General features: G+C 38.7%; 1 protein-coding gene across 3 annotated transcripts in view; it reads right to left on the bottom strand.

Annotated features, from left to right (window-relative positions):
* Positions 1 to 25,163, bottom strand: part of LOC124545125 (osteopetrosis-associated transmembrane protein 1) — a 284,001-nt gene that overhangs the window by 79,965 nt on the left and 178,873 nt on the right. Inside the window, exon 5 of one of the 3 annotated variants that reach the window (XM_047123947.1) lies at positions 3,120 to 3,305. The exons of 1 other annotated variant lie outside the window; for it this stretch is intronic. In XM_047123947.1, the coding sequence (XP_046979903.1) occupies positions 3,241 to 3,305 (65 nt within the window). In that variant the 3' untranslated portion in view covers positions 3,120 to 3,240. Of the gene's footprint in view, positions 1 to 3,119; positions 3,308 to 25,163 lie in introns of those variants that run through there. One more of the 3 variants, XM_047123945.1, reaches the window with a different exon arrangement.

The raw sequence follows: 25,163 nt of genomic DNA, 5'->3' as shown, positions 1-25,163 counted from the left end.
AATATCTAGACTAATGTTTTTCAGTTGATAAACCAACCCAAAACCATAGCATAGTGCCCACTTCTCCAAACTCCTGATATTGACTAGTAGCTGATGTGTTGCTGTTTAGAGACTGGGAAAAAAGCAAAATATATGTGAAAACAACTGATATATTCTGAACAATGTAGTGGTCTCCTAAATATGTCTATTATGCTACTGACGACAACAGCAAAGGCAAGACACTCTCCCTAGGAACACTGTTCTAAATGCTTGGAACTGATAGTGAACATGAAACCACACTGATAACGTTATACGAAGATATCACAGATGAAATACTTCTAAGTAGTGCTATTTTGTCTGTGCAAGCCTGCTGTGCAGTAATCTCCTGCAGAATGAGATTATTAACAGTGGAATTTATATCACCTGGATCTGCTCTAGAAGCAAGAAGGTGCTTGGATTCAAAACCCACACGAGACAGCAATTCACCATCCAGCCGAAGGTATAAGTCTAGTAAGGGAACACTACGATAACTCTATGACCAAATGCAAAACTACCAGATTTCAAGAGAGTTAGTAACACATACCTTAAAGAATCAGAGAAGACTCCAATCTCCCAAATGTGATTAAAGAGGGAAAAGAGGATTCCTTTAGCTGAAGCATGGCGCCATTGTGTAAAGGACCTCTACGTGAACAATGATTGTAAAATGACTTATTCTGAATCCATATTCCACATGGAGAAATTGCAGTTACTAAGTTTGTCGTCATCTGAATAAAGTAGCAAGTACTCCTCTCACCAACAGCTACGTGCTGGCAGATGAAGTGTTATTTAAGAGCATAGCAAGTATGACTGAAGGTATGCTATAGTTTTCATCACTTATTATCATTTCTGATAATATTCTCCTTCCACTCTTTGATTTGTCAATGAAGAAGCTAATCCTGATACATTGCCAGCTATGTGCTGACAGATGTCTGGATCACAAGTGACAGAGACAGTCACTCCGATGAAATGTCCAAGCACCATTCCTATGATAAAGCACTTCATCCTGAAGATAGGTCAGATTCTCTGGTTGCCACAGTGTCACATACAGGCTTCTGCCGGGATCTCACTTTTTATTCATTGGCTCAAACTACTGGATGACGAACTAGGGAAGCCGCTTTTGGGTAGCAAAGTGTGCAAGATGTCCATAACAGAGCTATTCTATACACATTTTCATACAGAAAATTCATATTTTTATAGAGTAGGTATGGAAGAAGGAAATATAATCATAACTACAGATGAAGAAAATATCCACCTCACATCAATAAGGTACCAGAGCACTTGTGGAAGGGTTTTACAGCAAACAATCGCAACAAAACGTGGTCATTTCCAGATTATATTGCCTTGAAGACACTGGCTCTGAGGGAAAGATATCAGAAAGACAAGCCAGAAATATGTATGGCAGAATATTTAATGTTTCAAAAATCAAGCTATACTGCTATGGCTTTTGGTTGTAACACAAACTACATAATGGAAAGTAGTGAGACACACATTCCTAGAAGAGGCATGCAGTTTACAATGAGTTGAATGATAATATTATGAACACAACAGATTGCTACTCACTATATAGTAAAGGTGGTGAGTCACAGATAGGGACAACAAACAGACTGCCAAAGAAAGGACACTTTCGGCCAACTCTTACTTTTTTGACACACTTTCAGTTGTGACTATCCGCGACTTAGCATCTCCGCTTTATTGTGAGTAGAAATCTATCCTTTTTATAATAATATCCTTATTCCATCCTGGATTTTCCATTACTACAATGAGTTTACTTTGTTCACATGGAATAACTACAAAATTACCCAACATACATAACATGATTGGTTGGTTGGTTGGTTGGTTGGTTTTGGGGAAGGAGACCAGACAGCGAGGTCATCGGTCTCATCGGATTAGGGAAGGACGGGGAAGGAAGTCGGCCGTGCCCTTTGAAAGGAACCATCCCGGCATTTGCCTGGAGCGATTTAGGGAAATCGCGGAAAACCTAAATCAGGATGGCCGGACGCGGGATTGAACCGTCGTCCTCCCGAATGCGAGTCCAGTGTCTAACCACTGCGCCACCTCGCTCGGTACATGATTGGTAACAGGTAACAAAGAGAAGTGTAAAAATATTACTAAACTTACAAACGTAAAGACATTAGTGCACTTACAAGTAGTCTAATTCACCACCCAAGTTTCATGAATGGGATATGAAGAACAGGTAAGGGGAGGGCTGTAAGAAGCATTTTAGGTACATTCATTCTACAGCACTTATGACACTGATTATTGTGTGACCCATTTGTCGTAGATGTACCCAAAAACTGTCACTTACAGCAATAATTTAATGTTTATTCCTGTGTTATTTGATGCAAGGTTCCTCCCTGCCATCTAATTACTTCAAATACCAGCAGATCTGTACCATCATCAAGTGGCCCAAATATACAACTCTAGCATACAAACAATATAAAATTTAATATTCAGTTGTGTGTAAGTACATTACACATTGTCTTCCACTGGCTGGCTAACTTCAAAATTCAGTAATAATTGTGCAATTAATTAGTTTGCATTGTAATTCAGACCCCAGATATACTCAAATTTTCTTTGAATATTTACATCTGCTAGCAACTGGGGCTGAACTATGTTGCACAATGGTCAAGGCACTGAACTCGCATTAGATACTTCTGCCCTCGTACTTTACCAGCTGAGCTAATGCTCTGTCTTTAATGACCTCAATTTCACTGAAACTTTTTCCTTTTGTTGCTTCAAACACAGCAAATTAAGCAATCAGTGCTGTCACAACTTTTCATTTCTTTCTTAACTGTTCCCTGTACATTCCAGCCAGTCTTCTGCCACTTATCATTTGTCACTCAATGTTTTAGTTCTCATTCACATGCACATTTTCTTGTCTCCCATAAAGACAGGAAATGAGTACAGGACATGAAACTTAACAAATAACAGTAGTTTGCACATTTAGTCATGTTTGCAGCAATTTTTTAATATAGCTACTTAACCTAAAAATAAATAAACATACATATATGAATCTAGTATTTTGCTACGAGACTCCTGTTCTATTATAATATGAAAAATATCACACCTAAATAAATACTGTAAAACTGAAACATATCACAATTTTTTGGCCATGTAACCTTAGAAGATAAAATACAAAGAATGAAATCACAGCTTCAAATATGAACATAACAGCTATTATAAAAGTAACAACAATCTTTGGTACATTAACATTAGATAATGTCATTGTATCATCAGGTAGCAGCTGTACTTGTTGATGGCCTGCTTAGATGCTCTGCCAACCGCTTCTCTGTAAATTAAATGGCCATCACAGAACATTTGTGTGGTATAAAGTTACCTTAAAATTAATTACAAACACTAACTATGCTGTATTGTATGTAATGACAATGTAAATTAAAAACTGTATGAAGGGTGTTTGATATGTCCTTGCAAAGTCTGAGAGATGGCAAAACCGGCACGTATCGAGGTCATGTTTAGTTAGTAGCATCTTTGTAAAGAACACACACCAAGTTTCAGCCATATTGGTCTATTTCTTTGTGTTTGGCATTCATGTGAATCAAGGAAGTCAAGTGATTGCCAAAAATGGGCAAAAAAGAATTCTTTATGGTGATTAAACATTACTTTATGAAAGGCAAAACGCCTCAGGAGACTAAAGAGAAGCTTGATAAACAGTACGGTGACTCTGCACATTTGATTAGAACAGTTTATAAGTGGTTTCAAAATTTTCGGAGTGGTCATATGGGCACAAGTGATGCTGAACGTTCTGGACGCCCTGTGGAGGTTATGATTCCAGAAATCATTGATAAAATCCATGATATGGTGATGGATGACAGAAGAGTTAAGGTGCTGTGGGCATCTCGAATGAATGAGTACATAATATTTTGCATAAACATTTGGACATGAGAAAGCTATCCACAAGATGAGTTCTGCAATTGCTCACACGTGACCAAAAACAGAATCGTGTGAAGTTTGCAGCTGTTCAGGAAGAATTCGCAGGACTTCAAGTGTTGTTTCGTCACTGTGGCTGAAACATGGATACATTACTATACTCCTGAGACCAAACAACAATTTAAACAATGGGTTACCAAGGGAGAATCTGCACCAAAAAAGGCGAAGATCATTCCTTCGGCCAGAAAGGTTATGGCGACTGTCTTTTGGGATTCGCAAGGGATAATCCTCATCGACTATCTGGGAAAGGGTAAAACTATTACAGTTGAATATTACTCATTGTTACTGGACTGTTTGAAAACTGAGCTGCAAGAAAAATGCTGGTGACTGGACCGCAAAAAACTCCTTTTCCATCATGACAATGCATCAGCATACACCTCAGGAGTTGTGGTCGCAAAATTAATGGAAACAGGATTCCAACTTGTTTCACAGTGCCCCTATTCTCCAGACTTGGCTCCCTCGGACTACTATTTGTTCCCCAATTTGAAGAAATGGTTGGCGGGACAAAGAGTTTATTCAAATGAGGAGATGATTGCAGCAACTAATAGCTATTTTGCAGACTTGGACAATTCCTATTATTTGGAAAGGATAAAAAAATTAGAACAGCGTTGGCCAAAGTGTGTAAGTCTAAAAGGGAGACTTATGTTGAAAAATAAAGGTTTACCCCAAACACATAAGTAGTTTTTATTTTTGCACAGACTTTTCAAATGCTCCTAGTAAGTGAGATATTATCAACAATTATACTGATTCTAAGAAAATAATCTTACAAAGAGATAGCAGGGAAATGTGAAACTACCAAAAGGATGGAGTCAACAAAATTAAGGTTTAGGGCAAGAGAAGAACAGATAAAATACTTAGTTTATTACAGACACAAATCTAGAAAGAGAGACCAGGCAATTCAAGAGAAGCAAAATGAGCGACTGCCAGCAATGATATGATATAAAGAATGGAGTTCTCAGTTGGCACTGAGCCTGAATGGTACAGTGATTATGAGATGCCTTACCATCTTGATATTTCATATAAATGCTCACACTGAGGGAACACTGAAAACAGCACTGTGACAGTGCCTTTCAACAGACTGGAATAATATCACACTATGTTTTTGTATGTGTGTGTCAATGCCATTCTATTTTTCTCTCTGCCTTTCCTCTACACATGTCATTTCAAAAATACAACAGCTTCCATTTTTTAGTCTTGATCTGTTCTCTTGCTTTTTTTGTCATTCTTTTATTCATCCTACCATTTTTACCCCATAACATTGCTATCATTGTTAATTTATTGAATACGAAAAAGAACTCTCATTTAACATCATAAATGAACTCACCAACACTGGGGTGTTAAATGTTAATGGACCTCCTTTACTTTTCATTATCCCTTTCTTTGTTTTCCTCGACTTATCACAAACCTAACTTCAGTGCCAGTTCAGAACTACTATTACTTTTGGTAGTAATGGTGTACGAAATGTTCTTTTTGCTGTTTTCCATTTATATATTCTTCTGTTGTTAATCTCATTCTTATTTTTTTTCTTGGCCCAACTCATCTTACTTCATACACCTTCACCAGCATACTAGCATTCACTACTGTATGCCAAGGTTTTATATCAAGTTGAAATGAGGTTTGCATGATATTTATAACCTTTCCTGTCAGTTCCTATTTCTGTAGAAGTGAAAGACTGTTCTACTGCTCTCAGTTTCCTGTTAATTTTTATTTGTCTCAGTTTTGTAATAGTTTCCACACAGTAAACATCTTTTCAGTCCAACAAACTTAATACAGTATTATATCTCAATGCCAAAGGCACAAAAGATTGAGGATTTTAAAGTATTATGGACTACAACAAAACAATTACTGCACTGCTGCCATTAGTAAGTACTCCACTCCATCTGGTGTTTCAAATTACAGTTTTGAATTTTCATACTAGGTGGACCACAGTGGGAAAGGCAATGTTTGTCATACATATCACTTCTTAATACTTTCAAAGATTTTCAGGCCTACTTTCAAACTCGCTCTATTAATTTCTTCTATTCATTATTGAAATTTATTATGAATAGAGCTAAATAATAGTACATACAATAAGATCAGTAAAATGCAGTCACATCAAGTATGTTCCATTAACAATTATTGTTGCTTCTTTTCCCAGTTTAAGGTAAATTCCTTTAGAACTGCAGATAATAGCTTCCATGCCAAGTAATATCCTTGCTTGACTCTTCTTTCAAATCTGAATTTCTTACAGTTATGGTGAAGTTTAACAGAATCTACAACATTTACAAATATATACTCCTCAGGTATATTAAGAGGAAAAAAATCAGTGGCTCGTTTTTCGTCGGCTTTTACAACAGATTTTGTTGAAACTTTGTCAAAAGCTTTTTTCAAAATCTTTGAATGTCAGACAAAGTGGTACTTCACACTCATTGCTCAGAACTATAATTTCATTTTCACATCTTGCAAATGGTCCATGTGCTATGTCCACTTCTAAAATCAGATTGTTCCTTTGGCTAATAAATATCTAATGCTTTTTCTATTGAATCAAACGGAAAATTCATTGGAGAAAAGTGTAAATTTAGAAGGAAACTGTTGACTGGCTGAAGATGGAATGCTTGGAACATTTTCTCTCTACTGTCAGTTACGGTTTCATCTTTAATAATAAAATGTGACTTCTACCTAACGTAAGCTTCTGTCTTATTTTCACGAACTCATTTTTCTGTCAATTGTTTCCCTTGGTAAATTCCCACTGTAAATTCTCAAATGCATTTTAGGGCATTTCCAGATAGTTTTGTTCAATTCAACATATTCTAACATGTTCCTATTACCATTTTTTTGAAACTAATGCCTTCTCTTAAATAGCTGCCTTGTTCTATTTGAGGTTTCCTTAATTTAAATACCATAATCTCAAAGTTTCTTTCCTTCCTTTGAAATTCCAAAGGTTTTACGCACCCCATCTGGCATCGTCATTCCAGCAACATTTGCTTACAGAAATATCTTTGTAAAATAATTGCTTCGTTTCATCTGCTTATGTATATCCATCATTACATATAAAGTTCAACTTACAGCTTGATTTAATTTGGTACCTCTCACTATTAAATAAATTCTCAAAACAGCTGTATTTCTATTTGAGATTTTCTTAATTGAAAGACCATAATATTTTTTTATCAGACAACTCTGTTTCTTCCCAGATTTGTATCCTTTTTTACTCAGGATCATATTAGTACATTATCAGTTCAATATTTAAGGTATGTGAGGCTCATCACACCCTGTACAATTTCTTTATTATTTCATTAAATACAGCAAAGTTTATTTTTAATTCCATTTCCGCTGCTGCTATTCTCGGCAACTTCAATGAACATATAACCTCTGCCATATTGGATAACACACTCAAAGTGTTCCACTGAAGAATAGATCTTTAATCTTATTTCCACGGTCAAATGCCCATTGTCATATTGAAGTCGGATTTGCTATTATTTATGTTTCTGCCTCTTTTTAGAAGCCTTCTATCTTCTACCTCATCACCAGATTCTGAGACAATAATGCACAGATTTAAATGATTGTTTTTTTTTATATTTTTAATATAAGCCTTGCTATTTTCATTGAGATTTCTCCAACATCTCACACCACAACTATATCCCAGTTGATCTTTTTAATTCCCTTCCCACCACTAACCTGTCTTTGGATTCAAAAGTTCTTTAATTTACTGCCCCTAAGCACAAATTATTGGAAACAGATGGCTATTTAGCCAAACTTCAAGAAGATAGAAGCAACTGAGCATAGCCCATGACCTTACCCGGAGTTCCTCAGTCCACTGCTCCCAATATTCTTCCCCAGGGGCCAGAATATCAACATTCCAGTATTTACATGTTGCAGCAGGGCTACCAACCACCTTACCAATAGCCTGACAAGGGTTAAATACTTTGGTAAGTCATAGGAACAGCATTAAATCTCAGTGGATAATTGCTCATAGCAGATTCAGCACAGGTCTGAGTCCTGAATAACAGTGCCTGGAATCAACATGACTAGTTTGCATTCTGACTCTGAAGTGAATAGAATTATTTAGCAATCAGTCAGTCTTTGTGTGATTCATATAGCATCCAAGTCTCTGACTCAAGACACCAACTCACCATCTGTCTGCAGTGCAAGTTGTTAAGCACCCAACCCATATTTATTCCCAACAAAGGCACACATCAAGAGGGTTAACTTAAAGGTACTAACAGCTGTGCTGTACAGAAGTCTGCATTGACAGTAGGATCTGCCTCCACAGAACAACACCAACAATGCTATAATTTTTAAACTTTTAGCTTACATCACAAACATTTCCCAAACAGAAAAAAATAAAAGTTTTTGCCCTGCTCCATTACTTATCATCACACACCACACATCTGCAAATACATAATCATTTGCTCTCTATTTCACTTGCCACTGCTGTAAGCCCCCCTACACACACACACACACACACACACACACACACACACACACACACACACCATTAACTATTCTGCACAGTTCACATAATTTATATAACACACCCAGTATGCAAGATATATGAGAAAGAAGAAATACTCTCGCACATTCTGATGCCAAAGAAGGCAGATGCCAACAGGTGAAGATATTTTCTAGATTTAGAAAGAGCTTTTGATAATGCTAACTGGAATATACACTTAAAAATTCTGGAGGAATAGGCAATTTATAGCTTGTACAGGAACCAGATTGTAGTTATAGAAAGTTGAAGGACAAAAAAGATTAGATTAGATTCAGTTTTTGTTCCATAGACCCAAAAAATGAGATGATTATTGTTATGGGTGTGGAATATGTCACAAAGTATAACATAAAATATGTAAAACATTTGAATATAATACTTACTATCCTGATCATTTGTCAGGAGATTGTCAGAATGGGTGAATACATTACAGTAAACTGTAACTGCTAATATTTACAGAATTAATACACTGTCAGAATGAATAAATTAAATAAATTTATCAGACACAAAATTCCTAATCTTGACTGTTGTGACCAAATGCTGTCAAAACTTAAATCTAACAGACATTTTATTTAAGCTGGTCTAACAGTCCCTGTTAAGACATTTCTCTATAGAGTAGGTGAACTTGCCTTTCAAAAAGTCTTTCAAACTCTGTTTAAACTGTGCTTCATCATAATCCATGTTTTTTAATGGTTGCTGGCAATTTATCGAAAATGTGTGTTCCTGAATATTTGACCCCTTTTTGTAGCAATGTAAGGGATTTTAGGTCTTTATGTAGATTGTTCTTATTCCTAGCATTGATACTATGTATTGAGCTGGTGGTTGGAAATATATTACTTGCAACAAATTTCAATAAGGAATAAATGTACTGAGAAGCAGTGGTTAGAATGCAAAGTTCTTTGAACAGGTTTCTACATGATGTTCTTGAATTAACACCACAAATGATCCTCATTACACGCTTTTGCACGCTAGAAACTTTTGCTCGGTTTGATGAGTTGCCCCAGAATATCATCATGTATAACATAATAGAACGACAGTAGGCACAGTATGCAAGTTTTTTTATATTTATATCTCCTACATCTGACATCACTCTCATTGCAAATACAGACTTGTTCAGGCGCTTCAGAAATTCTGTGGTATGCCCCTCCCAACTCAATTTATTATCGAGTCGTAACCCAAGAAATTTAACACTGTCAACCTTTCCAATCTGCATGCTGGAAGGAGATCTCTTACAGGTTCTGAACTGCATGTAGTTTAGTATTTTCAAAGTTTAATGACAGTGAATTAGCTTTAAACCATTAATTAATGTCAGTGAAAATTTGATTAGCAGCTATTTCTAAATCTGTACTTGATTTGCTACTTATTGCAATATTTGTATCATCTGCAAACAAAACGAACTTAGCATCTGGCAATGTAACACACGAGAGGTCTTTAGTGTACACAAGAAAAACCAACGGACCAAGATGGAACCTTGTGTAGTACCACACAAAATTAATTCACAATCAGATGAAGACTGACTGCTTACTGCACGGGTACTTCACAACACCACCCTTTGTTTCCTGTTAGATAAGACTCAAACCATTTTGCAACACTCCCGGCGACACCACACTATTCTAATTAACTTAAGAGAATGCTGTGGTCCACACAGTCAAAGGCTTTTGACAGGTCACAGAAAATGCCAGTAACATCTAATTTACTATATAATGAAGAGATGTGACTTACCAAACGAAAGTGCTGGCATGTTGATAGACACACAAACACACACACAAAATTCAAGCTTTCGCAACCAACAGTTGCTTCATCAGGAAGGAGGGAATGTTTCCCTCTATTATATTCATATCTTTACTATATAATGAATTAAATATATTCTCACTGTAAGTGTAAATAACTTTCTCTATATCAGAACCCCTAAGAACCCCAAACTGTGACTTGGACAATATATTATTTGCAGTCAGAAGCTTAAGGAGACATTTGAACACAACCTGTTCAAATATTTTTGAAAAAGCCGGCTAAAGTGAAATTGGTCAATAGTTTGATGGTATCTATCTATCACCCATCTTGTAAAGAGGCTTAACTTCAGCATATTTTAGCCAGTCTGGAAATATTCCACTGATAAGAAATTGATTACACTTAAGAAAGAACTCAACTCGCATGAGCACTCTTTGGTTAACTTCATTGATATGTTACCATATCCACCAGAATATTTACATTTTAAGGATTTTATGACGAATGCTACTTCTTTGGGAGATGTGAGTGTCATTTCCATTTTACTGAAGTTAATTTTAAAGACTGGTCTCAGATACTCCATTGCACTGTTCACCGAATCTGATAACCGCAAGCTGACAGTAACAGAAATAAAGTACTTCTTTAAGAGTTTTGCAACACAACATGCACTTGTTACCAATCTCTTATTTATTTTTAGAGCTATCTATTTCCCTTCCTTTTTGGCCTCACCTGTCTCTCTTCACTACATACCATACAGTTTTCATTTTGTTGCCTGATGTAATGATCTCTTTCTCATAACAAATTGCTTTTATTTCTGGATTACTTGCTTCAGTATTTTGCAGTATTCTTTATAATACATTACAATTCTAACATCAGAGCTGTTCCTAGACAGTAGATACAGTCTCCTTCTTGTCCCACATATCTTCATTCCTTGTGCAATCTTTTGTTTATTTTTTGACTTCTGTGTGACTTAAGTTACCTTTCGAGGAAAGAAATTTTCAAAAGTGGAGGTAACTTTATTAACGAATGCTTTGTACTTTCCCTTTGAATCAGAAGTATTGTAAACATCTATCCAGTTCATTTCTTTGAGCAATTTCCTGAATTTCTCAATTTTTGACTGATTTATTACCCTTCTGTATTCAGATTTAACACATTTTTTTATCCTGACAAGTTTCACCATTTAACACGAGATGCTGCATGTCATGATCAGATTGCCCATTTACCATTGGTTTTGTGATATGACTTTTGTACCTAGATTTGTCTAAAAAGGTATCATCAAATGCAGTCTCAGAGCATTTACATATCCTAGCTGCAAACTTCACAGTACGAACTAAACTAAATGACAGTGTTACTGACTGCAACAATTGTTCACAGGCAAAGCTTTTCAATAAACCCACATTAAAATCACCAGCAACCACTTTTTTTTATGTGAGATGGGACAACAGAGCTTCCAGATTTTTTATGAAGAGGTTAAAATTTCCTGAATGTGATCTGTGTATACTTACTATTATAACGAACTTATTATGAAACAGTAATTCTGTTGCAGAAGCTTCTAAGTGCGGCTCTGAGCAAAATTTATTACTAGCAATATTCTTGAAATCAAAACAGTTTCTGGCAACTCCTCCTTTCTCCATATTTTCTCTACAGATGTAAGAAGCTAACTTGAATCCTGTAACATTTAACATATCTATACTAGTGGTCAGTGATGTTCAGAGAGGCTGATTATATCAACTGGTTTGCTCAACTAATCCTTCAACACAAATAACCAACTCATTAAGCTTACCCCTTAGTCTTCGGGTATTCTGATGCAATAAGGATAAATGATTCTGTGCACTGGCTGAATTACAACTGGATGAACCTAACTTTCCAGTCAATTTTTGAGTATCAAGTTTAAATGAGAGGCTGTCTGCATGAATTGTGTACATTAAAATTTGCTTTCTGGCTGCCTGTTTTATTAATGTGAATGTCATTTTCAGCCTGACCTTGAACATCTTTCATTTCTGCCCTCCCTATCCTAAAAAAACTGCTGTTCTATCACTTGTATCCACTGGCACTTCACACTTGTGATAGTGTCCCCCTTAAATTACTTGCTATTAGCCCGAACAATTTTCCCTTCCCTCTTCTGTTGAGCTGAAGGCCATGCGCAGTATAGTTCCACCTGCTGATAGAGTCAACAGGAACCACACCAATATGAGACCTCATATCTGATCCAAGCAGCCATTCCACCTCTAAATTAACTCTCCTAACAGAAGAGTTTAAATGAGGCTGGTCTTGGCGCCTCAGAACAGATACAAGCCCAACAACAGTATGTCTCACTGCTGGAGCTGAAGCAGCAGTTGAGAAGGTAGTGAGACAGGGTTGTAGCTTATGCCCATCATTAATAAGTATGTACAACAATCAGGCAGTACAGGAAACCAAGGGGAAATTTGGGGATGGAACTAAAGTTCAAGGAGAAAAAAGAAAAACGTTGAGGTTAGGCAATGACAATATAATTCTGCCAGAGAGAGTGAAGGACTTTGAAGAACGGATGAATGGTATGGACAGTGATTTGAAAGGAATGTGCAAGACGAACATCAACCCAAGTAAAAAATAGGGTAATGGACTGTTGCAAAACTAAGTCAGACAAATTAGGTGACAATATATCAGGAAATGAACACTCACCACTGGATATGCAACAAGGTAATAAAGTTCTCTAATTTACTGCCCTACAGGAAAGTTCTCACACTAAAATTTTCTTAGGACCTACAGCTGGCTGAAACCCAAAGTGGGAAGCTCTGAGATATTTAGTGAGTCTTGGAATGTATATTGGATAGACGGATTAGAGACTAGAGGAGGGAGTGTGTTCACTGCAGCTGACAAAAATACTGTCTCTAGTGAGGTCGAAGTTTAGTATGACACTGAAGTTATCTGGTCGCGTATAACAAATGTAGGAGAAACCAAGTTAATTGTTGAATGTTTTTACCAGCAACCTGTTTCCACTGTGTCAGTTCTAGAGTTGTTCAAAGAAAGTCTAGGGTCAGCAGCACTTAAATACCCAGATCATGCAGTAGTAGTTGGAGGCGACTTTAACGTACCGAGTATAGACTCTGACGTCCATGGATACATTGCAGAGGGTGGGGGTACAGACAGAGTCGTGCGAAATACTTTTGAACAAGTTTTCTAAAAACTATCTTGAGCAGCTAGCTTGGCAGCCCACATGCAATAGAAAGCATTTGTAGCTACAAACAGAACAGACCTTATCGACAATGTCAGTATGGAAACAGGGATTAGTGATCATGAAGTTAATAAATCAGTCAAGAAGGCTAGGAGAGTGTTTCTGCTAGATACAGCAGATACGTGGTTATTAGTACATCATTTAGTCAATGAACTGGCATCATTTATCTCCAGTAAGATGCATGTAGAGAAATTATGGGCAGAGTTTAAACAAATTGTAAATTGCGATCTGGAGAGTTATGAGCCTAGTAAGTGGATAAAGGATGGAAAAGACCCACCGTGGTTTAATAACTAAATGCAGAGGATGCTGAGGAAGCAGAGGTTGTTGCACTCTTGATTCAAAATGGAATGCGCAAATGACGACAAGTGAAGGTTAGTAGAAATTCAGGCATCTTTGAAAAGATCTACGTGCGAAGCATACACCAACTACCATCAAATCTTAGCAAAAGATCTGGCAGAGAACCCGAGGAAATTTTGCTCTTGTGTAAAACTGCTAAGCGGGTCTAAGGCTTCCACTCAGTCCCTTCTTGACCCATCTGGTAGGACAACTGAAGACAGCAAAACGAAAGCCAAACTTCTAAATTTCACATTCAAGAAATCATTCACAAAAGAGAATCATACAAACATACCTTCATTTGACCATCAGACTGACTCCCATATTGACGACATAGTAATAAGCATTCCTGGCGTAGAGAAACAACTGAAAGATCTGAAAGTAAATATTTCATCAGGTCCATTTTGATTTTACAAAGAATACTCTACACCACTGGCACCTTACCTAGCTTGCATTTATCAAGAATCTCTCGCCTAGTGCAAAGTCCCAAGTGACTGAAAAAAAAAAAGCGCAAGTGACTCCAGTATATAAGAAGGGTAAAAGAACGGATCTGCAACATGAAGACCAATATCCATAATTTCCGTTTGTTACAGAATCCTTGAACATATTCTCAGTTCGAAAATAATAAATTTTCTTGAGACTGAGATGCCTATGTCCACGAATCAGCATGGTTTTAGAAAGCATCGCTTGTGCGAAACTCAGCTGCTGTGAATATACTGCGAACTATAGATGAAGGACAACAGGCAGATTCCATATTTCTAGATTTCCAGAAAGCATTTGACACAGTGCCCCATCACAGACTTTTAATGAAGGAGTTAGCATATGAAATAAGTTCACAGATATGTGAGTAGCTCTAAGACTTCTTAAATAATAGAACCCACTATGTTGTCCTCAATGGTGAGTGTTCAACAGGGGCAAGGGTATCATCAGGAGTGTTCTAGGGAAATGTGATAGGACCACTGTTATTGTCTATACACATAAATGATTTGGTGGAGAGCAATCTGCGATGTTTGCTGATAATGCCATGGTGTACACAGAAGGTGTCTAAGTTGAGTGACTGTAGAAAGATACAAGACTACTTAGACAAAATTTCCAGTTGGTGTGATGAATGGCAGCTAGCCCTCAATGTGGAAAAGTCTGCGAAGTGATATGAGAGGAACAAGCTCGTGAGAACTGCAGTAGGAGAACTTTAGGAAAGAGTGGTTCACCTGTAAAGGAGATCGCACGTAAGACGCTGTTGCAACCTATTCTTGAGTACTGCTCGAATGTTTGGGATACATACCAGTTTGGATTGAAGGAAGATATCGAAGCAATTCAGAGGTGGGCTGCTATATTTGTTACCCTAGGTTCAAACAACATGTCAATGTTACAGAGATGCTTCAGGAACTCCAATAGGAATCCCTGGAAATCCTTGTCGAGAAACACTATTGAGAAAATTTAGAGAACCGGCATTCGAAGCTGACTGCTGAACGATTCTACTGCCACCAACATACATTGCACATAAGGACCATGAAGATAAGATACAAAAAATTATGGCTCATACGGAGGCATACAGACAGTAGTTTTTCCCTAGCTCTATTTGTGAGTGGAACAGAAATGGGAATGACTACTAGTGGTACCCTCCACCATGCACCATATGGTGGCTTGCACATTATCTATGTAGATGTAGATGAGTAACTGAAAGTACTAGATGCGTTTTGCTATTTGGGTAGCAAAATAACTAATGATGGCCTAAAAGAGAGGATATAACATGCAAAGTGGCTGAAGCTTCAAAAAAATTTCTCAAAAAGGGGAATTTGTTAACATCCAATGTAAATGTAAGTGTTAGGAAGTCTTTTTTTTAAGGTATTTATCTTGAATACAGCTGCAGTATCCCCACGGTACCACCTGCGAGACAGCCATCAACTATACTGTAAGTTGCCAAAGGTTCGGTCCACTCTGGATACTGAATGAAAACTATACGACACCAACACAAACATACTGCAATGTTTTCAATCAAGCCTCCACCAACTGCCATGGTACTATGGGGAGCCAGCCTCACCACTAGAAGTGTAAGCTTAGACATAAACCGTATTTCCATCACAGGAACTACCTACCTTTTGAAAACCATATGTCTGCTCTATGCTGCATCTGGTGTCCATCCACTGGGTATGTATTTAGGAAGCCGTCCAGCTACTCTACAGTTAGTTTGCAGTTTGCTGAGCAGAAAGGGGATCATCTCAGTGCAGCATCCAAGCCTTTGCTGAGTGCATCTGCCATTCACTGTCTCTCTGGGCTTTGTCTTCAACAGCTCTCAGCTCACCGCCTCACTGGACCTCATCTTCGATCCTTCCTCAACCTCACCGCATTGTATGACCACCTTCAATCCATCCTCAAGCAGCTTACTACTCTGTGCTGACTATGGCCTCAGAGACTTGGTCTATATACGATCATCCCAGTGAAACTTCTGTGACTGACATTCAGTCAAGAACATTCCAGTGCAACATCTGAATGACTTTTAGCCTGCACCAAGCAATGCAGACCGACATCCCAAGAAACTGAGTTATTGTATTCTGTTCCTTAGAATTAATAGAAGTACTACTGTTCCTTGCTACCTGGGCTCATCAATTGTGTCATGATGCACCCCCCAGTCATGAACACTATGATAGCCTTGTGCAGAAATGAAACACTGATGATAAGCAGTTCAGTCAAGAAGAGAACAGAAGATTCTGAAACACAGTGCTACAGAAGAATGTTGAAGATTGGATGGGTAGATGAGGAAGTACTGAATTGAACAGAGGAAAACATAAATTTATGATACAATTTTACTAAAAGAAGGATGTGCCTGATAGGGTGCATTCTGAGGCATCAAAGAACTGTCAGTTTGGTATGGAGCGGGGGTACAATTGTAGAGAGAGATCAATTTATGAATAGAGTAAGCAGGTTCAAATGGATATATGTAACAACAGTTATTTAGATGTGATGAGGCACGCAGAGGATAGACTAGTATGGTGGGCTGAAGACCACAACTTATGGTACACATTAATTTGTCTCCCTCTTGGTAACATAATCTGCTCTGTTTACCTTATCTTTCTCCTAGCCTGTCTTCTATCCCCCACCTCTCATAGTTCAGCACAATTACTGAATTATATGCTGCTAGCTGAGTAACTGGCATTGCCCGGGTATGCATCTATTCCAATCTTCCACTAGTCCATCTCCTCATTTTCCCATGTCTCTTCGTCTTCTCCTCCCACCTCTCTCTGCTTATCTCTTCCTCTGTCCCCTTTGTCCATTTCCTCCTCCACCTCTCTCTGTTTATCTCCTCCTTTCCCCTCATGGACTGTTCATTCCCTCCTTCCTCCTTCTGACTTCACATTATCATGCTCACCCCAATAGCAGGCTGGTGGTTCTTACCCCCACAGTATTTCTTTCCACAATGTATCAAAATTGGCTGAAATTGTTCCAAGGGTTTAGGATGAACTTTTTACCTATGGGTTTGACTGTGCGCATACATGTCAAACGTATTTCACATACATTTAAAACATGTCAGATGTATTTGTATATGTACTGCACCTGTACCTCTAGCAAATTTCATCCTGCAATTTCCTTGTCACACAGCTCAATGTTTATGAGGCCTTATCTCTTGAACTACATGTTATACAATGATGTAATCTTACTGTTACATTCAGTGGCATACATGAATACTGTCTGCAGAATGTGGTGCAAAATACAGTTAATACTAAAGATGCAATAAGTTAGAACATCACACTACATGTGGCAATTTTACTGCATAAGCAGTGAAAATGTAATAAGTGATAACTTTTTTCCTATCATCATTTTGTTGGATTTGTCAGCAAGAAAAAGTTCCATAAAGATCTGAAGTTAAGAGAGAAGTTTGTCGAAAGTCTCTAAGGGCTCTCATTCTCAAATACTGGTTGACCAAATTATGGGTGTTTGCACATTGTGGGCTACACTGCCTTTACTTTGATAGGTAGGTGGTCCTTACCTCTGCAGTGAATTTCCAGTCGATAAGTGATTTCTGTGCCAAGTTTGGTTGAAATCTACCCACTGGTTTAGGAGGAGATGCGGAACATACTACAAAAATGGACATACGTGTGTGTGTGTGTGTGTGTGTGTGTGTGTGTGTGTATATTTTTGTTTTCCAAGTCTCCTCCTAAACCATTGGACAGAATTCAACCAAACTTGGAACACACATTCGTTTTTGTCTGGCATCAATCACTGCTGGGTTAAGATCCACCCACCTATCATAGTTCAGGAGATATGACATCACATATGAAGTTTTAATACATTTATTCTTTACTACTGAGAAACTCTTACAGTTGAGTCAACTTGAGGAAATCCTTGATACCTGGCAGTGCTTTTGGCAGCTTTCACTGTGAAGCACACACAGCTGTGGGCAACAACAAAAGCCACCTCTTGAGATATGAAGAGGTGTTGCCATAAAGATGTTTACAAAATCAGGTTTTATAAATGCAAAGAAGCTGCACCTAGCACATAGAAGTTGACAGCATCATCCCACACTGAATCTAATGGAGGAGTACAAAGGCCATTTAATTCTTCCTTACCGTCATCGAATGTAACACCGCCATCCGTGTAACTAATCACTGATATCCTTCCACCTGAAATTTTAATCCTATTTCTGAGTCTTCCTTTTATTTCCTATATTAGTCCTTTGATATACAGGCTGAACAGTAGATGAGGGAGGCTGTATCCCTCCATTATGTCCTTTTTAATCCAATCAGTGTTCTCTTGATATGCCATTCTAATTGTTTCCTCTTTATTCCTGAATGTATTGTACAAGGGTGACTCCAAAAGAAATGCACACTATTTTTTTTTAATCCATCTTTTATTCTACATGTCTGAAAGTGTTACAGTGTGTAGATACATCCTTTAGGAACAATATTTTCATTTCTCCACATAATTTCCATCCCTTTCAACTGCCTTACGCCATCTTGGAACCAGCGCCTGTATACCCGCACGGTAAAACTCTGGACCAACCAATTGGAGCCACTGTTTGGCAGCGTGCACAAGGGAGTCATCATCATCAAACCTTGTTCCACGAAGAGAGTCTTTCAGTTTCCCAAAGAGATGATAGTCACATGGAGCCAGGTCAGGACTGTAAGGCGGGTGTTTCTGTGTTGTCCATCCGAGTTTTGTGATCGCTTCCATGGTTTTTTGATTGACATGTGGCCGTGCATTGTCATGCAACAGCAAAACATCCTGCTTTTACCAATGTGGTCGAACATGATTCAGTCGAGCTTGAACTTTCTTCAGTGTCGTCACATATGCGTCAGAATTTATGGTGGTTCCACTCGACATGATGTCCACAAGCAAGAGTCCTTCAGAACTGAAAAACACCACAGCTTAACTTTTCCAGCAGAAGGTGTGGTTTTGAATTTTTTCCTTGGGTGAATTTGCATGATGCCACTCCATTGATTGCCTCTTCATCTATGGTGAAAACTGATGGAGCCATGTTTCATCACCTATCACAATTCTTTTAAGAAATTCATCTCCACCATTCTCGTACTGTTCCAAAAGTTCGCGGCATACCGTTTTTCTTGTTTCTTTGTGAGCCACTGTCAACATCCTGGGAACCCACCTGGCACAAACCTTTTTTAGTGCCAACACTTTCAGCATTCTGCAAACACTTCCTTCGCCTATCCCAATGTGGCGTGACAATTCGTTCACTGTGATGTGTCTGTCAGCAGTCACCAATTTGTTAACTCTCTTCACATTGACAAACTGCCTATTGGCTTCTGTCTCGGGTTCTTCGGCCGACGTTCATCTAATGATTTTTCTGACGTTTTGCCAGCACGAGTGGCTGGCATTGTCAAAGCTTCACCCTCCATTGCCGGTGGTGAACTGGAGCCGAGCTCGCGGCCGCAGACTATATGTACCTGGCGCGCCAACGTCCGAGGGCTTCTCCGCGGTCATTTCCGGTGCGGTTCTCCTCTTGCTACCTGCGACGGTCATTCGCTGCAGTACGGGAAGCCAGGATCTGTTTACCTTAAGGCTCTCCTCTTTCTTGTTCAAACTGTTCGCGTGTTTTTGTATCTCTACAGCATTTCTGAACAAGCGCGTGTGATAGTGCTTCTCTACAGCCAGAACTTTTGTGTCGGCGAATTTTATTATGTGGTCGGTCTCATTCAGTGCGTGCTCTGCCACAGCCGATTTCTCCACCTGCCCCAACCTGCAATGTCGCTTATGCTCTTTGATCCTGGTGTTAATGGATCGTCCAGTCATTCCGACAAACTTTTCCGCATGTGCATGGTATACGGTATATTCCCGACATTCCAAGTGGGTCTCTTTTCTCCTTCGCCAATCTAAGACACTCTTTGATCTTCCTTGTCGGTTTGAAAATCGTCTTTACACCATGTTTGCGCAATATACGGCTGATTCTGTCCATCACTCTGGGAATGTATGGCAGAAAGGCCATACCCGAGATTTCTTTTTCTGGTTCCTTACTTCGCCGGGTGTTTGGCTCCGTTACACTTCTAATATAATTTGTGGAGTGCCCATTGCTCCTCAGGACAGTTTCCAGGTGTTGCATTTCTGGTTTGAGGTGTTGCAGCTCACATATTCGTCCTGCTCTCGTTACGAGCATACTAATCATGCCTCTTTTCTGGCTCGGGTGGTGGTTTGACAGTTTGTGTAGGTATCGGTCCGTGTGTGTCAGTTTACGATACACGCTGTGTCCCAGGTTTTCGGCATCCTTGTGACCAGCACATCTAGAAATGGCAGTGTCTTAGGAAGTCACCGAGCTGTTCTTCATCATGGCTCCACACCACGAAAGTATCATTGATGTACCCGTACCACACCTGACATTTGCAAGTCACCGTGTCCAGTGCCTGTGCTTCGAATTGTGCCATGAAGAAGTTTGCCACCACTGGACTGAGAGGACTACCCATGGCGACGCCTTCCAGCTGTTCATAGAAATCGCCATTCCACGTGAAACAGCTCGTGGTTAGACATGCATGGAAGAGCTTTCTGATGTCTTGTGGGAAAATAGAACCGATGTGCTCCAGAGCGTCACTGAGTGGCACTTTTGTAAATAATGAAACAACATCAAAGCTGACCAGGATGTTGTTTGGTGCAAGTTTCAGTTTCTGCAGCTTCTCAATGAAATGTCCTGAGTCCTTAATGTATGTGTCGGTCTTCCCCACGTGTGGCTGGAGCAGAGAGGCCAAGTGTTTTGCCAGTTTATATGTCGGTGATCCAGGAGCGCTAACGATCGGTCTCAGTGGAACGTTGTTCTTATGGATCTTGGGTAATCCATACAGCAGAGGTGGTAGGGCTTCTGTGTTGCGCAGGTTTCTCTGTATGTCCATCGGCAGAGAAGACGCCTTGATCAATCGATTCGTATTCCATGTGATACGCTGCGTCGGATCGGCGCTTAGTTTTCGGTACGTCGTCGGATCGAATAGGTCTCAGATCTTTTGCTCATAATCTTCGGTCTTCATTACGACGGTCGCATTCCCCTTATCGGCAGGCAGTACCAATATACTCTTGTCGGCGTTGAGATTCTTGATGGCTTGTACCTCTTCTTTCTTCAGATTGCACGCTGGTGGTTTTGCTCGGCGCAGTAGTGTGCATTTCTTTTGGAGTGACTCTCATATATTATATCTCTCAAATTTATTTTTGAGGATGTCAAACATTTGGACCGCTTTGCATCATAAAACCTCTTTCTTGGTCAAAAAATAATAGGAAAAGTCTTGATTTTCACAAATTTTGCTTCCATTATCAAGATTTTGTCAGAACTAACACACTGATGATTTACCACCACTAAACTATCAATTATATTTTACATTTTTTCCTGTGTATTATTTATTATTAATTTTTCTGTATATGATTCATGTAAGCATGAGATATCAAGCTACCATACGATAAGTCTAGTATTTATCGGTCTTACTGTCGTTGAGAGTGTTTGAGCAACATCCCTTCTGAAGTCCAGTGGTATGTATTCAATCTCACAGACTCTGCAAACTAACTTGAATAATTGTTTGGTTACCACTTGCCCCAAAAGATTCTAAAAATTTCACAGCTGAGGTCCAAATCTAATACCTGATCCCCTGTGTCCTACAAAATGTGACCCATTTCTTCTTCTACCAAGTTAGCAGGCAGTTCCTTGCTCTTACAGAAACCCTCAAAATACTCTTACACTTTTCCACTCACTTCTCTGCACATGACAGTGGAATTTATTTTGCATTCTTAACATAGACATCATTGCTTTTTAATCCCACAGAAGTTAATTGAATTTTCTGTATGCTGAATATGCGTATCCAACAACAATACCTTTTTCAATTTTTCTCAGATGTGTTTTGCTACAATTTCACATTGGCTTCCTTCTTCTAATACTAGGGTCACTCCAAAAGAAATGCACACTATTTTTGTAAAAATACAGTTTTCATTCTGCATGTGTGAAAGTTTTGCAATGTGTAGATACATCCTTCCCGCTTGTTTTCAAACTTCGTTCAACCTATTCCTGTGAGTGGCGCTGTCACAGCATGTCTTCAAGATGGCTGCTACACTTGACGTTCGTCAGAAGCAATGTGCTGACATAGAATTCCTGTGCTGTGAAAAAGAGACAGTGGGAAACATCCACAAGAGGTTGAAAAAGGTGTATGGAGATGCTGCTGTCGATCACAGTACAGTTAGTGCACCTGACACATAGTCAGCTACCTGAGTAGCAGTCTCTGATATGCAGTGCGCATCTGACCTATTTAGGGGACCCTACAGTGCTCAACCTTATGGTGCAAGTCCAGGAAGTTGCATCCTAGCTTGCCACAGGACATTCGAAGTTTATGGCTCAGTCCTTCCACTCGACTCAAAACCAAGGGGCCACGATCAGTTCTGGGGAGATTGCTCCAAATTGTGAGCTTCACTGAAACTCCATGCGCAAGGTTGGTCTTCTCAGCCTTCTCTGCCAGTCAATAGAGTGACACGAGAATGACCTCAGAGCCCAGACAACAGGCATCATTTGTTCCAACATGCGGCACAATCTGCAGCTGATTGCACCTTGTTCTCTCAATGGCTGCCGGAATAACATCTTCAACATGCTGAATGAGGCCCCCCAGGCATACACACTGTGTGCACCTAGTGTCCTTTCCTGTCCCTTGCTGCCATTTCCCTAAGGGGTCCTTAATTCGTCATACATCTGAACTGCTGATGATTAATAGATCCATATCCTTTTTCATCTGCCTCCTCCTGACACCGGACAAAATAGGTTTCCCAAAATGAGTGAAATGAGTCCCACTGGCTCAGCTTCGAAGTCAATGAAAGACAGCACTCAAACTTGTTGGATAGGGAGATCAATACAACACCCTAGGTCCTTTCTGGTCCCTGTCCACCCTAGATCTACACTTGACATGTCACTCGCAGTCAAGTGGACGGGTAATGACAGATTCTGTACTTTCTGCAGAGGAGACAGGAAAGGATAGTATTTGAGGTATTCTTGTACTGGTATCACACAGGTGCATTAATGACTCTCGGGAGCTCTTTCAAAACACCAATTTGCAGCAGCGCCTATTATTTAACAGTAGTCAGGGCGATTTCCAGCTTATTACAAACATCAAGCAACTTGTTCTGTGTTTGAGAACAGCATTCATAGTGGGCTGCATTTGGGCTGGTGCAATGTACTAAAATGCAGTGAACATATAACTTTCAATTAAACCTGCTGATTATCTTTTAATCTGTTGAGCTAAGAAGTTGCTAATTTCCTATAAGAATTCAAGCAGATGCACAAAACAAGATCTCTATTAAGGCAACATGAAAACCTGTGGTAAAAAGTAACGGTGTCCGAAAATGTTTTGATATTAATTACAGTTGTTAGCAAACTCGAAAACAGAGTTAATTTATGACAAATGCGGGTAATATATAGGGCATCTCACAGTGATGGGGCCAGGCTTTGAGCAGGTATTGTGCTCTACTTATTAATTATCTTTATCCTAGACAGAAAACTTCCATAAATCAGTTCTTTGGACCCTGCCATAACATTAATAGCTTGTTTGCAATCTAACCTGCTAGCAGGACTGAACAATTCTTTTTGTTCCAGTTTTTATGCAGAGCTTTCGAGAATGTCACATAGCCAAGATTTTCTCATTCTGTGCTGCAATGCTTCCCTAGGTAACGCATTCATCAGACCATCAAACAGGACTACTACACCAAGTAAGGGCACTGCAGGTGTATAAAACAGCATATCATTACAAAATTCCTAATTCATCTATTAAGTAACTCTGATGAGGATCTCAATAAGTAGGAAGTCAAGTACAGGATTAGATATGGCTGATAATCAAATTTTCACTGACATTAATAAATGGTTTGAAGCTAACTCAGTGTCATTAAACTTTTACTATATGCAATGCAGTACCTGTAAGAGATACCTTCCGGCATGTGTAAAATATATGAAGACAATCAGATCAAAGAGGTTGACAGTGTTAAATTTCTTGGAATACAAATCGATAATAAATTCAGTTGGGAAGAGGATACCACAGAATTGCTGAAGTGCCTAAAAAAGTCTATTTGTAGTGAGAATGGCATCTGATGTAGGAGATATAAATATAAAAAAAAACTTGCATATTTTGCTTGCTTTCATTTTATCACGTCATATGGGATCATCTTCTGGGATAAATCATCAAACCGAGCAAAAGATTTTAGTGTGCAAAAGCACGTAATAAGAATCATTAGTGGTGTATATTCAAGAACATTGTGTAGAAACCTGTACAAGGAACTTTGTATTCTAACCACTGGTTCTAGTATATTTATTCCTTAATTAAATAATTTTGTTGCAAGAAAGTCTCTGTTTCCAAGCAATAACTGAATACATAGTCTCAACACTAGCAATAAGAGCAATCTATATAGATACCTAAAATACTTAACTTGGTCTGAAAAAAAAAGAGGTCAAATATTTAGGAACACACATTTTCAATAAACTGCCAGCTATCATTAAAAACTTCATTTCAAACAAAGTACGGTTTAAACAGAGTTTGAAAGAATTTTTGAAAGGCAACTCCTCCTACTTCATAATGAATATCTTAATAGGGACTGTTAGACCAGCTTAAATAAAATGAGTGTTAGATTTCAGTTTTGACAGCATGTGGTCACAACAGTCAAGATTAGGAATTTTGTGTCTGATAAATTTATTAAAAAGTGCATAACAATCTTTCATTCTGAAAGTGCATTAATTCCGTAAATATTAGCAGTTCCAGTTTACTGTAATGTATTCACCTATTTTGACAAAACCTGACAAATGATCAGGGCAGTGAGTATTATATTCAAATGTTTTATGTTTTTTAGTTATACTTTCGGACATGTTCCACACCCAAGAGAATCATCTCATTTTTGGATCTATGGAATGAAAACTGAGTCTAATGTACTAGTAAGCTCCATACTCAAGTTTTGGTCTGATTAATTTTAGGTATGTTAATTCTTTCGTGTCTTTCTAGCTACCTATCAATGTTTATT

This window comes from Schistocerca americana, chromosome 8 (genome assembly GCF_021461395.2).
Source record: "Schistocerca americana isolate TAMUIC-IGC-003095 chromosome 8, iqSchAmer2.1, whole genome shotgun sequence".
Classification (NCBI taxonomy): domain Eukaryota; kingdom Metazoa; phylum Arthropoda; class Insecta; order Orthoptera; family Acrididae; genus Schistocerca; species Schistocerca americana.
This window is presented reverse-complemented; position numbering and strand designations above follow the sequence as displayed.